At 39.0% G+C, this 21542-nt stretch overlaps 1 protein-coding gene across 1 annotated transcript in view; it reads left to right on the forward strand.

Moving 5' to 3' along the window:
* Positions 1–438: 438 nt before the first annotated feature.
* CLIC4 (chloride intracellular channel 4) overlaps positions 439–21542 on the forward strand; it is a 72747-nt gene continuing 51643 nt past the window's right edge. Inside the window, exon 1 of the mRNA XM_065930077.1 lies at positions 439–693. Within this exon, the coding sequence (XP_065786149.1) occupies positions 622–693 (72 nt within the window). The 5' untranslated portion in view covers positions 439–621. The remainder of the gene's footprint in view (positions 694–21542) is intronic.

Raw genomic sequence — 21542 nt, forward strand, 5'->3', positions numbered from 1 at the left:
GGAAAGGGGGACGAGTCCCGGGGGGCTGCAGCAAAGGGGAGAGGGCGGGAGATGCCGTCTCACTGCTCCGGGCCGGCCGAAGGCTGAGGTCACCTGGCGCAGCGCCAGCAGCAGCTGCGAGGACGGGCCCGCGCTTCGGCGGGAGGCGGTGTCAGGCGCTGGTCCCTGGGGGACTTTCCCCTCCGCCCCACCTCGGGAGGCGAGGCTCGGAGTCCCGCCCTCCGCTGGCCCAAGCCCAGGCTTCTCTTGGTCCCCACCGGCGCCACGCCCCTGAGCCGAGGTCAAGCCGCGTCAACAGCCTCCAGGGGCCCGAGCCATCCTTCGGCCGCCAACCCCCCGCCCCACCTCAACACCCACTGGGCCGAGGCCACGCCCCCAGCCGAGACCCCGCCCCGGCGCCCCGCCTCCGCGACTTGAAGGGGCCGGGGCTGCGGCCGCCTCAGAGTCGCGCGCGCGGGGCGTGGGGCGGTGCTGAGGAGACGAGCCTGAGGCACGGAGGCTGAGGCTAGCTAGACGCCAGGACAGTCCAGGGTGCTGCAGCGCGGCGGGAGCCCGTAGCCGGAGCAGTCCCGGAGCAGAAACAGCCGCCGCCGCCGTCCGCGGAGTCCAGCCGAACCGGCCATGGCGTTGTCGATGCCGCTGAACGGGTTGAAGGAGGAGGACAAAGAGCCCATCATCGAGCTTTTCGTGAAGGTGAGCGCTCGCCGCCGTCCCGTCCTCCCAGAGCCGACCACCCCCCGCCCCCCACCCCGCCCTGCGCCCGCCGGGCCGCAGGGGGCGGCGGCCCTTGGGCGCTCCTCCGCCGCGGCGCCCCCACGCGGCGCAGGGCAAGCGGGCTGGAGGGGAGCTTTGCTCCCGCGCCCCCGGCCCATTGTCTTGGGCCCACCCGCGCCTTCCCGCCGCCGAGGCCGGTCGAGGGAGCCGGGGTGGGACCGGGACCCCAGAAGGCCAGCACTGCGGGGCGGGGAGGGAGGGCGGGCACCGCCTCCAGCCGCGGGGACCCCGGCGGATGCCTCACCATCGTCCCGCGTCCGGGTGGGGCGAGCTTCTCCCTCCACCCGCGCCGCCACCCCGGGGCCCCGGAGGCCCCAATTCCTGGGACCGGGACGTGGGTGGGTCCTGTCACCCCCCTCTTCCCAAGCCACCGCCGGGGCGCCCGACCCCACCCCACCTCAGCCCTCGGCTCTCGACCTAAGTCCACTCCCAGCCCGGGAGGCGAAGCCTCAGCGCCGTCGTGAGCTGAACTTGCTTGAATACTTTCTGAAAGAGCGTGTCACTCCCGGCTGTAGGAAACTAACTTTAATTTTCAATTCCATCTGAAAAAAATATTTTAAAAAGAGCAGACATTCCTGGGCCTCCGGAAAAGACCGAGATTCCCAACTTGGGTTTTCCTGTCTTAGGTATTTTACCACCATCTGGTTTCTTGTTTCTCAAGCGCGAGTGTTTTGTATGATGCAACATTTTGGCTGCTCCCCTCGGTGTTGCTGCCTCGGGAAAGATTATGTGCCCTTTTGTTTTGAAAGAAAAACTGATGAGGAAAGAATTCGTAACTTGTTTGGGCTTTAAAGGGTTGATTTTTTCCCCCCTTCTTGTCTCTTCAGTTTTTATATCTTGGAACTACCATGTTTGTTGACAGGTACTACCTCTAGCCCTTTACTTTTTTCTTCAGTATTTTTCTTCTTCGCAAAGGAGAAAGATAGAAGTTATGAACATCTGGATCCAACTGCCTCTCTCAAAACTTCTTTAAAATCCTCGAGATTTTCTTTCTTAGTCACTTACTTAAGCCAGCTCTCAGATTTAAGCTCTTAGTTGGAAAATTTAACAGAAATCCAGAACAATTTTGTTCTTTATTTCCTGAGTTTTTCTTCTGAAGTACAGAAGACATTTAGGGGTGTGTTTGAGACATGGAAGGAAGAAATGCTCTGCAAATAATGGAACGGTGTTTTAAGATTTCTTTCAGTTATCAGTTTTAGAAGCAGTTTGATTCAGGGAACTGAAACAGCAGACAGGTATAGAACCCGCAGAGTATCTTCAACGAGTTTCAGTTATTTATAGTGGCAAATATAGTACTTTGAGACACAGAGAATGTAGGAAGAAATCTGAAATAAGAAAAAGGAAGAGGCCTGGAAGGCAGCATGGAGAAGGGAGAGGGGTGGGTCAGAGAGAAGTATTCAAAAAATTTCACTGAGCCAAGGAATAGGAAGGAATTTCCATAAATTCAGAAACAGTGTATCTACTGAAAACCTAAAAAAAATGTTACTTCAACATATTACTTTAGAAGTATCATTAAATTTACAGTCAGATAAAGGTGCTATCAGTAGTGGCCTTTCAGCATTGTACTGGAGGTCTAGCCAATACCATAAGACAAGAAAAAGAAATAAAGGATTTGAATTATAGGCAAGGAGATCAGTGCTTAATTCCCTATTGCTATTAATTAACTCTTCAGTTAGGAGAGATATGTGGTGCCTTGTTTCCAAGACTTGAGTCACTTGTATACATCCCTTCTTAATTTTCTGTATATTTCTTGAATTGGTCTTACTACTAAATCCAGCTCACTTTTTAAAAAGCATAAACACATTGCCCTAAGCAATAATGCTTGGGAAACTGGATTAGGTGTGGTGATTATATTTCTTATGTGCATAACTATCAAAATAAATGTTTGTGAGCCATTTAAAAGCATCCTGCTTATCAATAGTTGTAAGCCTCTGTCACTGGGCTTGGTGGCAAAGAACCAGGTTCAAGTCATAGTTCTGTGTTCACTGGCTAGTTTAACCTGGGCAGGTTATTTTCCCTCTCTGAGACTTGTTTTCCTTTCCTTCTCTGAGACTTGTTTTCCTCTTTATGAAGTAAGAGGTGAAATGTTTTCTGCTGCCCCATGATTCTGCATAGGCAAAACTTTGTACTGATATAAATCAGGATAGCTGTTTCAAAGAGGGAAAAAGGGACAGGTAAATTGTGGTAAAGAGTATTCTTGATTACCAAAATCTATGTGTGGGAAATGCCAGTGGGGAAAATATTCTTGTAAATAAAATTATTTTGAGAGCAGCAAAGGGGTGGCAACTGGTTGTCCAGTGTGGTGTATTAAACATCTGAGTTTGTAGCAGGAAACTGTTACCTACACCTAAAGGAAATGAGTATAAACATGCTGCCTGTTTAGGTAGCATTAAATTTTATGGAAATAGGCTAGGACCTTACGAGCTAGTGTGACTAGACTCACTGCTACATTTTTTTCCCTTGTGAGTGTTGTTTTTGGAGTTGTCTGTTCATGAGCCCAGTGAACTCTCATTGCCTATATAACAGCAGTGCTCCATTTTTGGTTGTTTACCCCAGCATGTACAGGATGGGGGGTACCCTCCCAACAGTAAAAGAGGCCTACAAAGGCAGTCATCCTCAAGAGTTAGGATGCCCTCTTTTTCCTACTCTGAGGGGCTTGGTATGGATTTTGATACACTAGTCCTACTTGGGGACCACTGATTAGTAGGGTGAAGTTCAAGCCCTTTAGCAAGGTCATAAAGTCTCTTATCTTCTGCCACGTTTCTAATCCAATTTGTCTACTTACTAATTGTGAGTCCCAGACACATTGCTTAAACCTCTCTATGGCTCATCTGCATAGGTGAGATATTAATAGACCAACCTCATGGGATTAAATTAGTTAATAGATATGGTGATAATAAGCTTAGAACAATGCCTAGTTCTAAGATACTAGAAGTAAGTAAATAAGTAAATAAATGCTAGTAGTGTGTCATTTTGTATACACTTATTTGTATATACATCTTCCCTACTTGAAAGGCAGTAAGTTTCTTGATGGTAAGGTTTGTGTATTGTTCTGAGTGAGTACCTAGGATGGTACCAAATAGTTGGAATGATATTGTTTCCTTTCTGAGCGTTTTGGTGTCGATATATGTGTCTGACATGCTTTGGAATTGAGGGCTAGTTACTTTTTAGATCCTGATGGTCTGTGTCTCAAACCTTGGTCCTTTATTTGTTTAACTTTGCTTACCCTCCAGCCTCCAAAACTGTGTGGTTTTATCTATTTTCCCTTCCATTTTTGGTACTTCTAGTATGTTCGTGTATCTGCCATATATTTTCCACCAGTATTTCTTCTTTGTTACATTCAGAATTTGAAAACCCAGATTTCTATATGCGGTAAAAGTAAATACTGTGTTGAACAACAAAATGAGAGAAGTTGAGAAGAGTCTGAATCTTTGGATTTTTCCTTTGCTTCTATATCCCTAACTCCTATTGATTCCCCTGCTGCCCTTTGGCCCCACCCCCTGCTAGAATCTTTGGTATGATGTGATGGTGTTTCTGATCTTGGGGAGGAGGATTCCCTTTGCAGAGTTTACTTTTATTGGCTGGAATGTAAAGTCGTTGGTGTTGCCGTTTTGAACTGGGACACTCACTGTTGGCTGTCATTCCTAAACTGCTAGAATTGGAGTGGTGTAAAAAGTTAATCTGGTGCAGAGTGGCTTAACACACAAGAATGATTGTTTCTTTGAGGTACTTGGCAGAATTTTTAATGTGCGTGAACCCTGACTGCTTGAAGCCAGACTGCATGGCTTGAATCTGGCTTCTAGAAGTGTGTCAGGGAAGTTTCTTAAGTTCTTAGTACCTCAGTTTCTTGACCTCTAATATTGAGATGATGATAACAGCACAATTTTATGGGGTTGCTGAGGGGATTAATTGGTGATCTTTGTGTATTAATTAGGGTAATCTAAGCTTCTGTAATAAGTACTGTTATCTACCCCAAACAGTGGTTCAAACAAAATGGAAGTTAATTTCTTTTCTCACTTGGCAACCCAGGCAGGGTATTCTCAGTGTTGACGGCTTTCCTCCTTAGAGTCATTTAGGGACCAAAGCGCTTTTCAGCTTCTTTTCCCACCAGCCCCATGGCATTGTCCTCTCAGTTGGCCGAGCTGGTAACAGAAATCCTGGTTGCAGCAGTTGGTGAAGAGTATGGAGGAGGCTCATCATAAGGGCACCAGCCTAGAACTTCTACCTGTCTCTTCCTTTCATTCTCCACTGGGGAGAACTGTAATCACATGATTTCATCTAACTGCAAGGAATGCTGGGAATTATGATCCAGCCATATATCATCCTATGTAAAGTATTAGGAATAGTGCTTGGCACACAGTAGAACAGTGGACACCTATTTTCGTTCTTGATAATATATTTTTCTTCTTTTTTTGGTTGTGTTGTGTGACTTCGTAGGATCTTATTTCCCACCAGGGATTAAACCCAGGCCATCGGCAGTGAAAGTAGAGTCCTAACCACTGGATTTCCAGGAAATTCCCAATAGTGTATTATTCATAAGCACGAGCTTCATTAATTGGATTCAGGGGATTTTGTAAATCCTTAAAATTACATCTAAAATTCTATATGAATCTCTTTTTCTGGGAATTAGGAGCCATTGTTCTAAAAAGTATATGGTGGCATTCTGATTGTTGAGTATTAATTCATATAAGAAAGATATATAAGAAAAGTTTGACCTAGATGATCCCTAAAGTCACTTCCATTTGTTATCTGTGATTTAAAGCATTTATTGGAAAGAAGTAAGTGACTAAAACTGAGTTAGGTGTTAAGGGAAATATAAGAAATTATTAAACATCTTCTGTTTTTAGGTTTATAAATTTTATTGGAAAGAAAACAACAATACAGGATAGTACATGCTTAACGAGTCAACTGTGGTTCACATTAAGTTGGGCCAGGACAGATGGGTAAAGGCAGAGAAGTAAGCTTTGACTTGACTTTGAAAAAATAGCTATCGTAAGGGAATTGGGAATAGCCAAGAATGGGAATGTTAGGGGTGTGTGTGTGTGTTTTATAATTTTATTTATTTATTTTGGCTGTGCTAGATCTTTGTTGCTGTGAGGGGCTTTTCTCCTGTTGCTGTGTGCGAACTTCTTATTTCGGTGAAGGCTTCTCTTGTTGCAGAGCACAGGTTCTGGGACATGCGGGCTTCAGTAGTTGCAACTCCCATCCTCAAGAGCACAGGCTCAATAGTCGTGGGATAGGGACTTAATTGTTCTGCATCATGTGGGATCGACCTTTTACCAACCCAAGTCTCCTGCATTGACAGGTGGATTCTTTACCACTGAGCCACCAGGGAAGCCCTGGGAATGTTAGTTTTGACATCATTTGTAAACTCATTATGCAGGAAACAGTAGATAGATGATACTTTCAGAAGAAGGAACCAGCAATGTTTCAAACCCATAGTGCCAGGGAGACGAGTTATTTAAAAGTTGAGAATGAGATTTTCAAAACCTAAGTCTGAGTCTCATTGTTTTCCCAATACTTCTCTACTTTTTGGATTGCTGTCTATTCATCAGCTTCTCATCTGCATTTGGAGAGGTGCAAATGGATTACAGGCAGGCTCGAAGCTATCTTTTTTTTTTTTTTATTGTATAAAGTGGGAGTTCTTTATGTTTTGTTTTGAGGGCAGGCTTTTTTTTAAACACAGACAAATGAAATTAATTTTCTATAGGCAGTGATGCTGAGAACCTTGTTTTAATAACTGAACAAAAACTAACCCAACATCAAGACAGTGTTACCTTGGATGAATTGCTTTGACATTTATTTGAGGTTTTCAGAGGGGAAAATTCAGGAGATAGAAATGAATGTAAAAATGTGAAGTTAATGGCAACTCTGTTTTGTTATGTTTTGTCTGAGCTGTTACTGAAGACTTAACAGTGCAATTCTTGGCAAAGGCCAAGGTGATACCTTGATTAAATGTAAAATTCTGAGAGAAAGGGGCCCCAAATGGGTAACAGATGGGAGGATTCTGAGACAAGGTGACTGAAAACATGAAAAGTCTAACATGAAGGAAGGAGATTGATGGGAGGGATAAATTATGAGGTAGAGGTTAACACATACACACTACTATATGTAAAGTAGATAACCAACAAGGATCTACTCTCTAGCACAGGGACCTATACTCAATGTTTTGTAACACCCATAAAGAAAAAGAATCTGAGAAAGAGACTGTGTGTGTATAACTGAAGCACTGTTCTGTAGACCTGAAACATAACATTCTAAGTCAACTGTATGTCAATTAAAGAAATTCTAATGGTATGAATAATAATAGGAAAGAGCAATGCGGAGGACCTGGCTGTCACTAAAAGTTAGAGTTGGTTTGGAAGGGTGCTTACAGAGATGCCTGAAAGCCAGTAAAATGATGGTGAGCAAGACTTTCCCATTTCCTGTTTCATTGGCAGTGTAGAACCTCAGTGTTCTTATGTCTCCTGACTAGGGAATTAGTGAGTCCATAAAAGGGAAATTTGTTAGCCAGGCTGAAGAGTGTGATTAAGACAGATTTCAATCAAGTAGGGGAGTAAGTTAGGATGGGTTTGTCCACTGTATAGAATTTTGTAGAAAATGGAAAGGGAGTTTCTGAAGGAAAGTAACATTAAGGTCATGAATGCAAACTGTCCAAGTTTGATTTACTAGAAATCTAAATTTAATTCAGAGATCAGTTTGTGAATTCTTTTAGAAGTTTTAATCCTTTTGTCTTTTTGGTAACTTGATTTTATCCCTCAGTACTCAGTACCAAGAAATGGTATACAGAATATCAATTAGCCTTATTTGATTTGTTATTTTCCTTTATTTAAAATATAAAACCAGGAAACTATATTAGTATAAATTGATGAAAATAACAACTTAATGTAGATAAATGAGACTGTATTTGAAAGGTGTGCCAAAGATGGTCTAGGAGTATTTTATATTTTAATATTTTGAAGAAGTAGTAATATTAGAATCAGGGCCAGGTATTGACCCTCAGAGCATATATTTTGTTTTATAGATTTTTTTTTTTTTGCTGCTTTGTTTAGAGCTGAAATACAGTATGACTCTGGGCAAGAGGTATAACAGTTTTCTTCCTTTTTTTGTAATAAAATTATTACTTCCAACTTTACAGGTGAAATAATTTATTTTTATGGAAATAATTAAGTTTTCATTATAATAGAATTGTAAAAATATCAATCATCTGTAATAATTTAAGTATTAAATTTTACCATCATATAGCATAGCTATTTATTTGTATGTGTGAGAGAAGGAAAAAGGAGAATCTGAATAAATATTAGAGACTACAAAAGCAATTAGCTGAAAGTTGAATTTCAGCTAAGTAATTAATTAAGTACTAAGTAATTAAGAACTTTTAAGAATATGTGAGTTCTGTGTATGTTTTCTTAGTTAACAACCTGTTGCTTTATTATGGAGGTAGAGACAAGGTAGTAGATTGCTAGAGTGAAAGTTCATTAAAAGCTAAAGATGACCCAATTAGTCTGCTGTGCTGTTTAGGAAAATGGCAGCGTGGTAGCTATGAGCCAGACTACATAGACTAATTGAGAGAAAAGAAGACAGACTTAAATGAAGTTTTGGCCTTGAATATACATATGCCCTAGACTTAACTGAAAAATTTGCAGAGGTATAAACTTATGAAGAGTGTGAAGTTTTGTATTGTTTGATTCTGTAGGTTACAGAATATATTAGTTAACATGTGAAATGAAAGACTCTTAGTCGTGTTCGACTCTTTGTGACCCCATGGTCTATACAGTCCATGGAATTCTCCTGGCCAGAATACTGGGGTGGGTAGCCTTTCTCTTTTCCAGGGGATCTTCCCAACCCAGGGATTGAACTGGGATCTCATGCATTGCAGGTGGATTCTTTACCAACTGAGCTATCAGGGAAGTCCATATTCGTTAACATAGGGATCTAAATTTTTGATTTATAGGTATTGAGGGCTTGTTGATCTTCATTAAATCAAGTAAAAACTAACGCTAACCATCAATAACATAGATTTTACTGACATTTTTACTTTTCAGCAGGACCCTTGATTGCAAAGGTATCTAAAAAAAAAATGACTCAGCATCAGTGGTATCTAACCTTAATCTGTTTTAGTTTAAACAGTGGCCCTAAATTTGAAAAATAATGTCAGTTTTCTTCTGCTTCCTAATATATTCATCTGTACCTATTATGCTTTAAAAAAAATGTTTCTAAAAAAAAATGTTTCTTTCTAGTTATAAACCAAGTTATTTACTGTAGACAACCTGGAAAACACAGAAAAGCATCATAAAATAAAATTACTTTTGTCTCTCTTTTCTTAAAATGACTACTGTTGCTATTTTGTTATATGTCCTAATCTTATCCAGAAACTTGCATGAATTATTGGTGACAGTTTATGTACAATGTTTTAATGTTCTTCATGCAGAATACTTGGAAGAATGAAAAGTAAAACCCAATCTAAAGTAACGTATACTGAGTTAAATGAGTTGGTTTAAAGAAAATTAACTTCATTTAAGTTTAACCAGAGAAACTCAAATTGAATTTGGATTTATTTTCCTAATGGCACTAAAAGAACATTTACCCTGTTTGACCTATGCAGGAAGAAGGGAAGCTTTTATGTTGTGAAATCTGCCAACACGTATAATTGCTCTTAGTATAGATATTGTTTAAATGGTTTGAAGGTAGGCCCTCCTCTGTGCTCTTTGGGATGTCCATTTTGAAAAGTCTTTTTTTTTTTTTTTTTTTTTTTAAGGTATTTCCCCCCTCAAGTTCTATCTATTAATAGTAGGTTGAGGTATGCCCACTTTATAGTTGGAGGATATAAGATGCAGTCTTTGTTTAGGAACAGTCAAGCACAGTATAGGGATCATAATAGAAGCAAACATTGAATACTTTCCATGCACCAAGTGCTAGAAAGATAAAGGAATAAGAACCGTTTCCTTTGTCTTCAAGGAACTCGGAAAACAGTTTAATGGACAAGGGTGAGTAAATGCAAAACAGTTTAATGGACGAGGGTGAGTAAATGAGCCGTGTTTGATGATGTCATTTTCCATGTAATACGGTGACTTTTTGTCTCATGTGCTTTTTAAAATCCAGTTGAACTAAGATCTTAAGACACAATTTATGTGGCAACCTAAATGACATAATTGACTTAAGAGATGAGTGAAATATTTATGTTGTATTCTAACAGATGAAGGGTAGTTGGTACTACTGAATCTACCAGGTATTGTATATTATTAGTTTGAAGAAACTTTTATCCTTTCCTTCAATAATTGTGTTATATTCTGTGATTTTCCCTGAAATAAAACTGGTACTTTAGTCATAAATTTTAAAAGGATCCTCCTTTCTCTAGCTGTTTATTGAATTAGATACAAACTCCATGATCTAGCATTTGTAGTCTTTCAGATCATGATCCCAACGTATTTTCAGTCTTATCCCCCCACTGCAGCTGCAGATATATGTTATGTTCTAGCTAGATTGGTCCTCAGCATGCTCTGTACTTCTCTGCCTTCATGGAAGATTTTTGTTCTTGTTTCTTTCATCTGAAATATGCTAGCCTCTCCCCCTACCTCCAGTTTCTGCCTGCTGGAATAATATTTGTTATTTTTTCAATCAGTCATTTAACAAATAACTGTGATACTGTTCCATGGACTTGGATATACCAAAGAACATTATGGCATTCATATTCACTTGAGGGAGGCATGTAGTAAATGTATGTCTACTAGTGATAAGTGCTGTGAAGAAAAATGCAGTGTAGGGTAAGGAGTATGGAGAATGATAGCGGTGTTCTTTTTGATTTAACAGGACATTTAATAGAATATTTAGCTCTGCAGAAAGTAGCAGATAGGGAAGTGAGGGCAGAAGCAAGGAGACCAAGTAGTGGACTGTCTATAACTAAGGCAAGAAATGGTGGTGGCTTGGGCTAAGGTGAGAAGTAGTCTAATTCTGGATATATTTCTAAGATGGAGGTCGCAGGATTTCCTGATAGATTGGATGAGGAATTTGAGAGAAGGAGAAGTCGAAGATGATACTGAGATTTTTTTTTTTTTGATAACTAGAATGATGGAGTTGCTATTAGCCAAGATGGGAAATGCTTTGGGAAGGGCTAGTTCTGATGGAGAGATCAGGAATTTTGTTTTTTATATGTTAAATTTGAATATTTTAAGACCTCATAGAACCTGTTGTCTAATGAAAGAGGCTTCTGTTAAAGAAATACACAGATATGGTATATAATTATGTTAAGGACAAGAACAGGGTATCTGAGAAAGAATGACAGGAAACCAATTTAGATGGAAGCTTAATGGGAGCTTCTCTGAGAAAACGACTTGTAGGATGAATGGTAATTAGGGGAAGAATGAGAGGAAGAGCATTCTAGGCTGGAGGAACTGGCATATGTAAAGGCTGGAAATACTCAGTGGAGGTATTCAACAAATTGAGACAGTGTTTGGAATAGAGAGAACAAGACTGAGGTGCAGAGTGAGAAATAGACAGGCCACATCATGGAGGTCCTTGTGTGTCATGTGAGGTTTATCCTTAGTAAAACGGCAGTGTCATGATTTAATCTGTGTTTTAGGGTGAGTAGTCTAGCCATTCTGTGGCAAGAGTGGAAACAGGGAACACTACTTGCAGGCTGTTGTGATGGACAAAGATGGTGGTGGTGGTGGCTTGAATTAGGATGGCGATGGAGAGAATAGAATGGATTTGAGATAAATTTTGGAAGTGGAGTACATAAGAAGATGCTGAAGGAGTTCTGTGAGATGACGGGGGCATCTTAGTAGAATCACTGGTTGATAGTGGTCCCTTTTATGAGAAGGAGAAGGAGCAGTGTTCAGGTTTTGACTTGTTGAGTTTGAGATGACCGAGATGTCAAGCGGACATTTCTAGTAGAAAGTTGGATGTACAGACCCAGTGCTCGGAAAGAAGTCTCAGGAGGGTAGGGAAATTTGGGATGTGTGTGTGTGTGTGTGTACATACTTTATTTGTTTATGTGGTGTTTAAAGTGTGTGAGGTCATTCTGTAAATGAGTGAAGAGTAGGAAAAATGCTCAAGACCAAATTTCTGGGAGCTCACAACACTGAAGGGTTGTGTAATAAAGAATCTGGAAAAGGGGAAGAAGGAGGAGTTGCAATCACGCAATAGTGGGAAGAGGAAGGTGATAAGAGCAAGGTACCAAGGAAACTAGAAATTTTTAAGGAGGGAGCAATTGGTTGTGTCAAGTAAAAGTTGGGTGTTCTGTTTGACTTATCAGTCTGAAAGTCATGGGTAACCTTAGTAGTAACGGCTTTGATGAAGAGGTGGTGGGGAAGCTATAGCAGAGCTAGAAGAGTGAAGAGGAAGTGAGAGAGTGGGCCCAATGAGTAAGTAAAGCCAGACTCTTAAGAACCTTGGCTGTGTCAAAGAGACAGGTTGGTAGGTAGAAGGGGATACATGTCAAGGGAAGGGCTTTTTTAAAAAGTTCAGCTGTAAGATCTTTAATGTAGGAAGGAAAACTTACAACATCATCTTAGAGATGAAAATAGTTCTCATGAGAATCATGATAATTCACTGACTGGGATGCCTTTTTACTACAAGGAAGATCTGATTTGTAGATTTTAAAGAACAGATGCTTAATCTCACTGACTTAATTTTCCTGTTGCATTTTCCAAATGCACGAGATAGAAATGTAGAAGAGTATTTCATACTTAACTGAACTAATATAAATATTTATGAGGTGCTTTCTATGTGCCAGGCACCACTGTTCACTGCATTACGTATATTAACTCATTTGATTCTTCTTCAATAAAATATTTGCTGAAAGAATATACAAAAGCTTTGTGTTTTTTTCCCCCCTGTTCCCTTGAACAGGGTTGATTCCAGAGGAGACTGGGGGGGGGGGGGGAAGAAGAAATAAAAAATCACATTACTGGGGAAAAGCAGATGCCTATTAAATTCACAGAAATCTTCATATGGAGAAGCCAGAGAAATAGGCTGAGAGTATAGTGCACATCACAGGGCTCAGTTCATATTTGCAGTTTTGATTTAGTACCTCAAAATCATTGTTACTTTAGATTGAAATGAACAGTTACCTTTTTTCCTGGCAAAATAAAAAATTTCAGGGAGAGTCCTTGGCTGCATTCTGGCCCTGAGTTTGTGGTTTAACAGCCGCTGGGGTAAGGAGTTGCTATCATTGTCCTGATGACTCAGCAGGGACCCCATGCTAGATTGTAGTGTTGCCTCAGTGCTGGTTGCAAAAGTTCTTTCTATCCTGTGTAGTATTTGAGATTCCAGATCCCAAAGTCAGAGTCAGGGAGTGATTGTTGACTTGAAATATCATTTGTATTCCCTCTATGGGCACTGAAATAGTCTACTTCAGAGTTGAAGATCATTAGGATTAATATTTCAAGTAAGGTAATTGAAGTGTCATTTGGAAGACTGGTTCTTTGTGTTACGTTGCTGCCACAGGGTAGTGGTTAAGAGCATAGGCTCTGAAGCCATGTAGACTGTTTTAATCTTAGTTCTACCTTTCTTCCTGAGTGTCTCCACTACGTAACAGTGTTTACTTCTTGGGTTTTGTGAAAATTAAGAGTTAATATAAGAAAAGCATTTAATGTCTGACACAGTTAGCATTGTTTGCTTACTATCCCATGGACCTTTGGGAATGCTGAGTTAAGCCTGCCTGTGGTGACTTTATATGTTTAATGTATCTGGTTTCAACCACCAGGATGTTACTATGAGAAGCATCTGCCAAGCTGTCATAGGTGGGGAATTTTCTATTCTTTATCAGAAGACCAGGTTTAGCACAAAAAAAGGTTAGTTTTGAACTTATTCCTGAATTTAACTTCAGTGAACCATGATCCTGTTGACACTTACTAGGTAACCACAGACAGTCAGGTTGGACTCTGCCATCTTAGAACATCTGCCTCAGCAACTCTTTCTGGACTTGGAGCTAAAGCTGAGAGTCCATTATTATCGAGTGTTTTTCTTATTTTTTTATTTCTTCTTATTCTTTCTTTCTTTTCTTTTTGTGACAGCATGAAAAAAAATAAAGAGAGAATCTAAAACATATAGGATCTAGTGGTTCTGCAGAAGTATGTTATAATTATGGATCTTGGTGTATATGTGTGTGTATATATATGTGTGTGTGTGTGTGTGTTAGTTGCTCAGTCATGTCCAACTCTTTGTGACCCCATGGACAGTAGCCTGCCAGGCTCCTCTGTCCTTGGAATTCTCCAGCTAGAATACTGGAGTGGGTTGCCATTTCCTTCTCCAGAGGTTCTTCCAAACTGAGGGATCAAACCTTGGTTTCATGCGTTGCAGGCAGATTCTTTACCATCTGAGCCCCCAGGGAATCCTATATATTTTATATATATATATATATATTTTTTTTTTTTTTCCATTTAGCTCCCTGTGTTACTAAATTTCACTGTTCCTTGATTTTTATGGTAAACTTTGGCATGAATATAATTGATGCATGGTGTAAGGATCATAAAGTGACTTTGAAATACTTCATTTTATAACATTATAAGCTTCTTGAAACTACTTGATTTATTCCTATGCAAGATGGAGTACAAGTACACTGGTACATGAAAATGAACAGTAGGTTTTTGTTTTCCTAAAAATAGTCATAAGATGATAGATAGCATTGAGTGCTTGCTGTGGTTCATGCACAGTGTGCCAAGCCCTTTAACTGTGTTAAGTAGTTTAATCCTCATATAAACTCAGAAATAAGTACTATCAATACTGTTTAACATAATGAGGTTTAATTCATTTTTTGTGTATGGTCACAGGGCTGGTAAGTAGCAGTACTAGAATTTGTACCAGGGTCTTTGTAATTCAGAGAGGCTGCCTCTTAACCATTAAGAGCTTTTTTATTTGTTTGTATTCTTTTTCTCTATTTGAAACTTGAATTTTTAAACTAAGTTTTGTTTTCACTATTCACTATTTTCAGTCACCCTGAAAAATAAAAAAGAAAGAATTCAGAGAATGTTTAGGAATATTTTTAAAACACTAACCCATGGACTTAGATGGTTTTTAAAAGAGTTTGGTGCTTCCAATTCTCTTGGTTAAATTTGAAGGAAGCTGTAAAATTTCCATTACTTCATCTCTTCGCATTTTGGGGGTCTGGTTAATTAGTATTTTTAAAAGTACTTAAAGGGTTTATTTATAATCTTGTTGAGGAACTTGACTTGAACATCACATATTTGATTTAAGGATTGTTTTCCAATTTAAAAGTTTCAGACAGTCCCAAGTTTAAGAAAAATCACATACTAAATTGTTAGTTTTCCTGTTTTTTTTTTTTTAACCTCTCCCTTCAGAGGAGCCTGCACTAATCTTTTCATTGTTGATAGGAAAAAAGCAAGGAAGTTTCTTTTTGTGGAGAGAGGAAATGGCTGTTAGTTCAGGACTTTATCCATATTAGGTATAAACTAAATATAGATGTGTAATCCAGGAGTGAAGTCACATCTATAAAGTTTCTTAAGCAGAGCTAATGACATCAGTTAGTGCTTTTGGATCTGGGTTTTTTCTTTAAAATTTTTTTGTTGTTGTTGGACTTTTGGTTCACTAAAAGGTTACCAAACTTATTAGTTCTATGATCTGCCTTCCATGTCCCTTGAATTTTTTAATAAGGAATCTTTCTTTAAGCAAACATAAGTAAATTCTGCTTTGTCTGTAAGGAATGTTTGCTTATTTTTTTTTTTTTTTTTTTTGGCTGCACTGCATAGCTTGCTGGAACTCTGTTCCCTGACCAAGGATTGAACCCTGGTAGTGAAAGCCCAAAATCCTAACCACTAGGTCACCAGGGAACTCCTGCTTATGCCTCTTTTTGAGGGGCGGTAATAAATATGTTAGTTTCTTTAGTTTCTTGATCCTATTGTTATTTTCCTATCTCTGTGTTGTTGTTGCTGTTTTTTTTTATACTTAGTTGCGCCCTTAAGTCTTCTTTACACATATTGGTACTACAAGGCTAGACTCTTGTTTTGTGTAAGAAATGTGTTTTACTTAGCATCTTCTTGGATTTAAGTCAGATCTCAGTGTGGCCAAGTGGTTACAGGATTCTTCTGATTAGTTGGTTAGTACAAATACTGTAGCAGAACAGAATGAAGGAATAAATTTCCTGTTTCTGGCCAAAAGCACAAATGAGGACTTTTAAAAGACTCTCCAAAGAATTCTTATAAATGTCAGCTCTTATGCTTCTTCTCAGAGCCCTTTGCAAGCATGCCAACACATTCAGGCACTTGGCACTGTACAGTGTGGCTGAAGAGAAGGAGGATCTACCTTTATGGCATGTCGTCATTGTAAATACCTTAAAATACAAACTAACTGTAAAAAAGTTTATCTTAATGTGCCTCAAGGATTTTAGTTTATGAAACCAGTGCCCTCCAAGGTTTAAGTTGAAATATCTTGTGATTCTGTCTCTGACTTTGTTGCTCCCTCAGCGAAGTTAATCCTTTCTACTGTCTGTCTGGAGCACTTTGTGTATTTGCATATTCTGCCAGTCATTGAATCATTTTTCTTCATATCTTTGTTCCAGTTAGAATGTGAATTCCATGAGATCAGGGATCAAGGATTATTTTCTTCATCTTTTGTATCGCCTAACACAAATCTTGTTACACAGGAGGTAACTCATTAATTTAGTAAATATCTATTAATGTTTTGGGACAAATTGGTATGTGTAGTCTGGGGATGGAAGCATATAAGAGAGTATTAAGCCTGTTTCTGGTATTGTATTCTATATTACCTCATAGTAAAACACCAGAAATAAAAGCAGTATTCAGTTATTGAACTTGAGACTTGTAATTTGGGTTTTATGACTAAGCTGTTCACTAGACAGCTGTTATTCTAAACTTAATAATAGATTGGTTTAGAGTGTGAGGATCTTCAAATTAGGTTTACGTTGTTCAAATCAGGTTTGCGTTGTTTTCATCTGTAAATCAGGTGTGGTTTCTTAGAACTGATGACCACTCTAGCTCAGAATTATGTTATGTACCTGAAGTAGACTTAGTCTTGAGTATTTAGGCTCAGACAGAAAGTTGAGACCTGAGATTTCAAAATTAGGTCCAGATAATTAAATTTTCATAATTGGAAGCAGTTTATTAGAAAACAGATAGAAATGGAGCCAATAAAATTTCTCAGTGATAATGGGGACAGTTTGCCAGAGAAGTGAAAAATATTTCAGGAGTGACTTATTTGACCAGAAAGAATATATTGTATTTTTCAAATAAGCTACCTGAAAGATAATGGGAAGATTTTTGTTGTGTCTAAAAAAAATAAAATATATAGATTCTATAGAACTTAGTTCTATAGTTCTTGTACTATAGTACAAGAAAGGACTGTATAGTATTTAAGGCACCCATGCATTAAAATGGTAAGTAACTTTTCACACTTGCAATATGTTGTTGAATATATAGTTTTAAAAGAAAAACTTATTTTGTAATATATTTTAATGAAAAATTTAAACATAGATAATCCGAAATAAAATACCAGAAAAAGATTAAATCATTCATGTGTTCATTGTGTGCCAATATTGTGTAGTAAAATATTCTATAGCATTTTTATGACTTCAGTTTTGCATTGCTCATTATCACTACTAATCCTCTGTTCCTAGTCATTTAGAGGTCCAAAATTTAGCTCTTAAACAATCCTGTAGTGTAATGAGCACTTGAAAAGGTGCTTAGCATCTCTAGTAATTAGAGAAATGCACATCAGAACTACAGTGAGGTATCACTTCACACTGGTCAGGACGGCTATCATCAAAAAGTCTCCAAATAATAAATGCTGGACAGGGTGTGGGGGAAAAGGAACCCTTGTACACTATTGGTGGGCTGTAAATTGGTACAGTCACTATTGAAAACAGTACGGAGTTTCCTTAAAAACTAAGAATCGATCTACCATATGATCCACCAATCCTACACCTGGGCATATATTTGAAAAAGATGAAAACTCTAATTTGAAAAGACACATGTACCCCTAATAGCACTGTTTACACTAGCCAAGACATGGAGGCAACCTAAATGTCCACTGACAGATAAATGGATAAAGAAGATGTGGTACATACATACAATGGAATATTACTCAGCCATATAAAAGAATGAAATATTGCCATTTTTAGCAACATGGATGGACCTAGAGATTATCATACTAAGTGAAGTAAGTTAGAGAAAGACAAATATTATACGTTATCACTTTATGTAAAATCTAAAAAATAGAATCAATGAATCTATATATGAAGCAGAAACAGATTCATAGACATAGAAAACAAATTTATAGTTACCAAAGGGGAGAGGGAAGGGTAGAGTATGGAATAAACATAGGTACACTACTGTATATAAAATAGCTAAGCAACAAGGATTTACTGTATAGCAAAGGGAACTATGGTCTCCCCTGGTGGTTCAGATCATAGAGAATCTGCCCGTAATGCAGGAGACCTGGGTTCGATCCCTGGGTCAGGAAGATCCTCTGGAGAAGGAAATAGTAACCTACTCCAGTATTCTTGCCTGGGGAATCTCATGGACAGAAGAGCCTGGTGGGCTATAGTCTGTGGGATTGTAAGAGTTGACATGACTTAGTGACTAAAACCACCATCATCACAGGGAACTGTATTCAATATCCTGTAATAGCTTGTAATAGAAAATAATCTGAAATATATACATACATAACTGAATTACTTTGCTGTGTACCTTGAAAAGTGAAAGTGAAAGTCAGTCACTTAGTCGTGTCCAACTCTTTGTGACCGCATGGACTGTAGCCCACCAGGCTCCTTTGTCCATGGAATTCTCCAGGCAAGAATACTGGAGTGGGTTGCTATTTCCTTCTCCATGGGAGTGTATACCTTAAACTAACACAAAATTGTAAATCGACTGTATTTCAGTTAATAAAAAAGGCAAAAATAAATAAGTAGGTCAAGAAAAAAAATACCCCGTGCTGTAATATGTATTTTTATAGCCAATTTTCTGTGCATAACCATAACATGTAATTGTTTTTAAAGACCCTCACCTATCTTTTATCCTCTAAATTCTTCATTTTCCTTTATTTATTTATGTAAAATGTGATGTCTTAGATTCTTTGTGCTCAGTTGTGTCCAGCTCTTTGCACCCCCATGGACTGTAGCCCGCCAGGCTCCTCTGTCCGTGGAGTTTTCCAGGTAAGAATACTGGAGTGGGTTGCCATTTCCTACTCCAGGGTAGATTCTTTACAAAGGAAGAAACTTTTGACTCTACTGCTGAATACTTGATGGAATTTCTAGTTAAAATTGCTTGGTCTTGGAACATGTTGATAAAGAGAAATAGCTGTTACTTACTTTAGTTAGGTAGTTGCCATAAGCACAGACTGGGGAGGGAGTATTTTTTTAATGCTTCATTGTTTTCTTCCTCTCCTAGGATTCTTTCTGTATATTTTTACACTACCTTTAGCGATTTTGACTTGCATTAGAATTTCACTCATACCTCTAACATATTTGTCTTCAGCTGATAAGCAAAGGAGCACTCTGACAGTTAGTGAATTTATCTTTGGTTAGAAGATGTTAAGAGAACAAGGCTTAGGCAGTGACAAAGTTTGAGATACATTTTTTGTATGTGACCAAAATGAGAATCTGTAATTGTAAAGGGGATATGTTTATTTTTAAAACTAATATAAACATGCCTTAATATAATAAACATTAATTAGTTTTCTGTGTTCCTGAAATTAACTCATTTAAATGTCAAACATTCAAATTCTATATAGTTTTATCTGAAAATGTCTTGATTCACCTCCATTCCAAGATATTTTTCCTGGATGTAAGGTTTGGGGGTGATTTTTGTTGTTGTTGTTGTTGTTTTTATTTCAGTATTTAAAAAATGTAATTCTGTGTTTTCTGGCCTCCATTATTTCTGATGAGAATTCAGATGTCATTCAGATCATTTTTCCTTTGTTTGCAGTGTGTATGTTTGTTCTGGTTCCTTTTAGGATTTTCTTTTTTTTTTTTTTTCACTTTCTAGCATTTTAATTATGATCTACCTAGGTGTGACTTTCTTTATGTTACTTCTACTTGATGTTAAACTTCTTGAATCTTTAAATTTGTCTTAATTTGGGAAAACTTTGGCTGTTATTGCTTGAAATTTTTTTGCCCCCTTCTTTCCTCTCTTTCTGAGATTCTAATTAAACATATAGACCTTTTGATATTTTCATAGGTCTTTGAGGTTACCTTAGTTTTTTTCACTTGTTTTCTTCTGTTCTTCAGATTGAGTAGTTTCTTGCATCTGTCTTCACATTCTTAGATTCTTTTCTCTCTGCTGCTGCTAAGTTGCTTCAGTCGTGTCCGACTCTGTGCAACCCCATAGACGGCAGCCCACCAGGCTCCCCCGTCCCTGGGATTCTCCAGGCAAGAACACTGGAGTGGGTTGCCATTTCCTTCTCCAATGCGTGAAAGTGAAGTCGCTCAGTTGTGTCTGACTCTTAGCGATCTTATGGACTGCATCCCACCAGGCTCCTCCGTCCATGGGATTTTCCAGGCAGGAGTACTGGAGTGGGGTGCCATTGCCTTCTCCATCTTTTCTCTCTATTCTACTGTTAAACCAATCTTGTGGTTTTTAAAATTTTTCAGATACTGTATTTTTTAGTTCTAGAATTTACATTTTATTCTTTTTATGGTCTCCTTTCTGTACTGAGAATTTTCCACCTTTCTTTATCATGAGCTTATTTTCCTTTGTCTTCGAACATAGTTATAATAACTGCTTCAGAAATTCTTGTCTAGGGACTTTGCTGGTGGTCCAGTGTCTAAGACTTCATGCTCTCAATGCAGAGGGCCTGGGTGCACTCCCTGATCAGAGAACTAGATCCTGCATGCCCCAGCTAAAGATTCCACATGCTGCAATGAAGATCAAAGATACAGCATGCTGCTCCTAAGACTCGGTGCAGCCAAATAAATAATACTTAAAAAAAAAAATCCTTGTCTGTAAAATGCAGCATCTGGATCAGTTTACCATCTGTCTCCTTGATGATTTTTTCTCTTGAAAACGGTTCATGTTTTTTCATGTTTTTATAGGGAATCATTTGGATTATATTCTGGATATTGTGAATAATAAATTGTAGAAAATTTGGATTTTGTTATATTCTTCTGAAGAGTATTTTTTTTTCTTTCTTCTTTTTTTTTTCAGGCTGATAGTTTACTCGACTGAACTCAAATGTCTCTTGAAGTGAAGGCAGCTCATATTTCAATTCAGTTCTTTTAGCTGGCCTACTTGGAATCTGCCCTATGCATGTATATGCCAGGGATCAGCCAGAGATCTACACAGAGTTTTGTGCAGATTTTAGGACTCTCTCCCTCTAGTTCTCCTTTTCGTGATGTTCGATGTTATTTTCCACTGGTGATGGTTTCCCTGAATCACTGAACTCTGTTCTTTGCTTCTTTAAGCCAGCAGGACTGTGAATTGTTCATTGGAATTTTAGCTGCCTTGCATAGCACAAGGTTAAAAGATAAAAATTGGAGAAGCTTGTCCAGTGCATTTTCCTCCTGGGTATCAGCTCCCCTCCAGCATATGTTGCTTCTGTTCATTCTGCAGTGTAGTTCGCCCCAAGTGGTAGTTTCTGTCTCGATGTTATCATTGTTCTGGGTGCAGAGGGTTGATCTTATGGGAACTACAGTTCAGTCCCTCAGTCGCGTCCAACTCTTTGTGACCCCATGAACTGCAGCACGCCAGGCCTCCCTGTCCATCACCAACTCACGAAGTCCACCCAAACCTATGTCCATTGAGTTGGTGATGCCATCCAACCATTACATCCTCTGTCGTCCCCTTCTCCTCCTGCCT

Source organism: Muntiacus reevesi, chromosome 3, assembly GCF_963930625.1.
Source record: "Muntiacus reevesi chromosome 3, mMunRee1.1, whole genome shotgun sequence".
Taxonomy (NCBI): domain Eukaryota; kingdom Metazoa; phylum Chordata; class Mammalia; order Artiodactyla; family Cervidae; genus Muntiacus; species Muntiacus reevesi.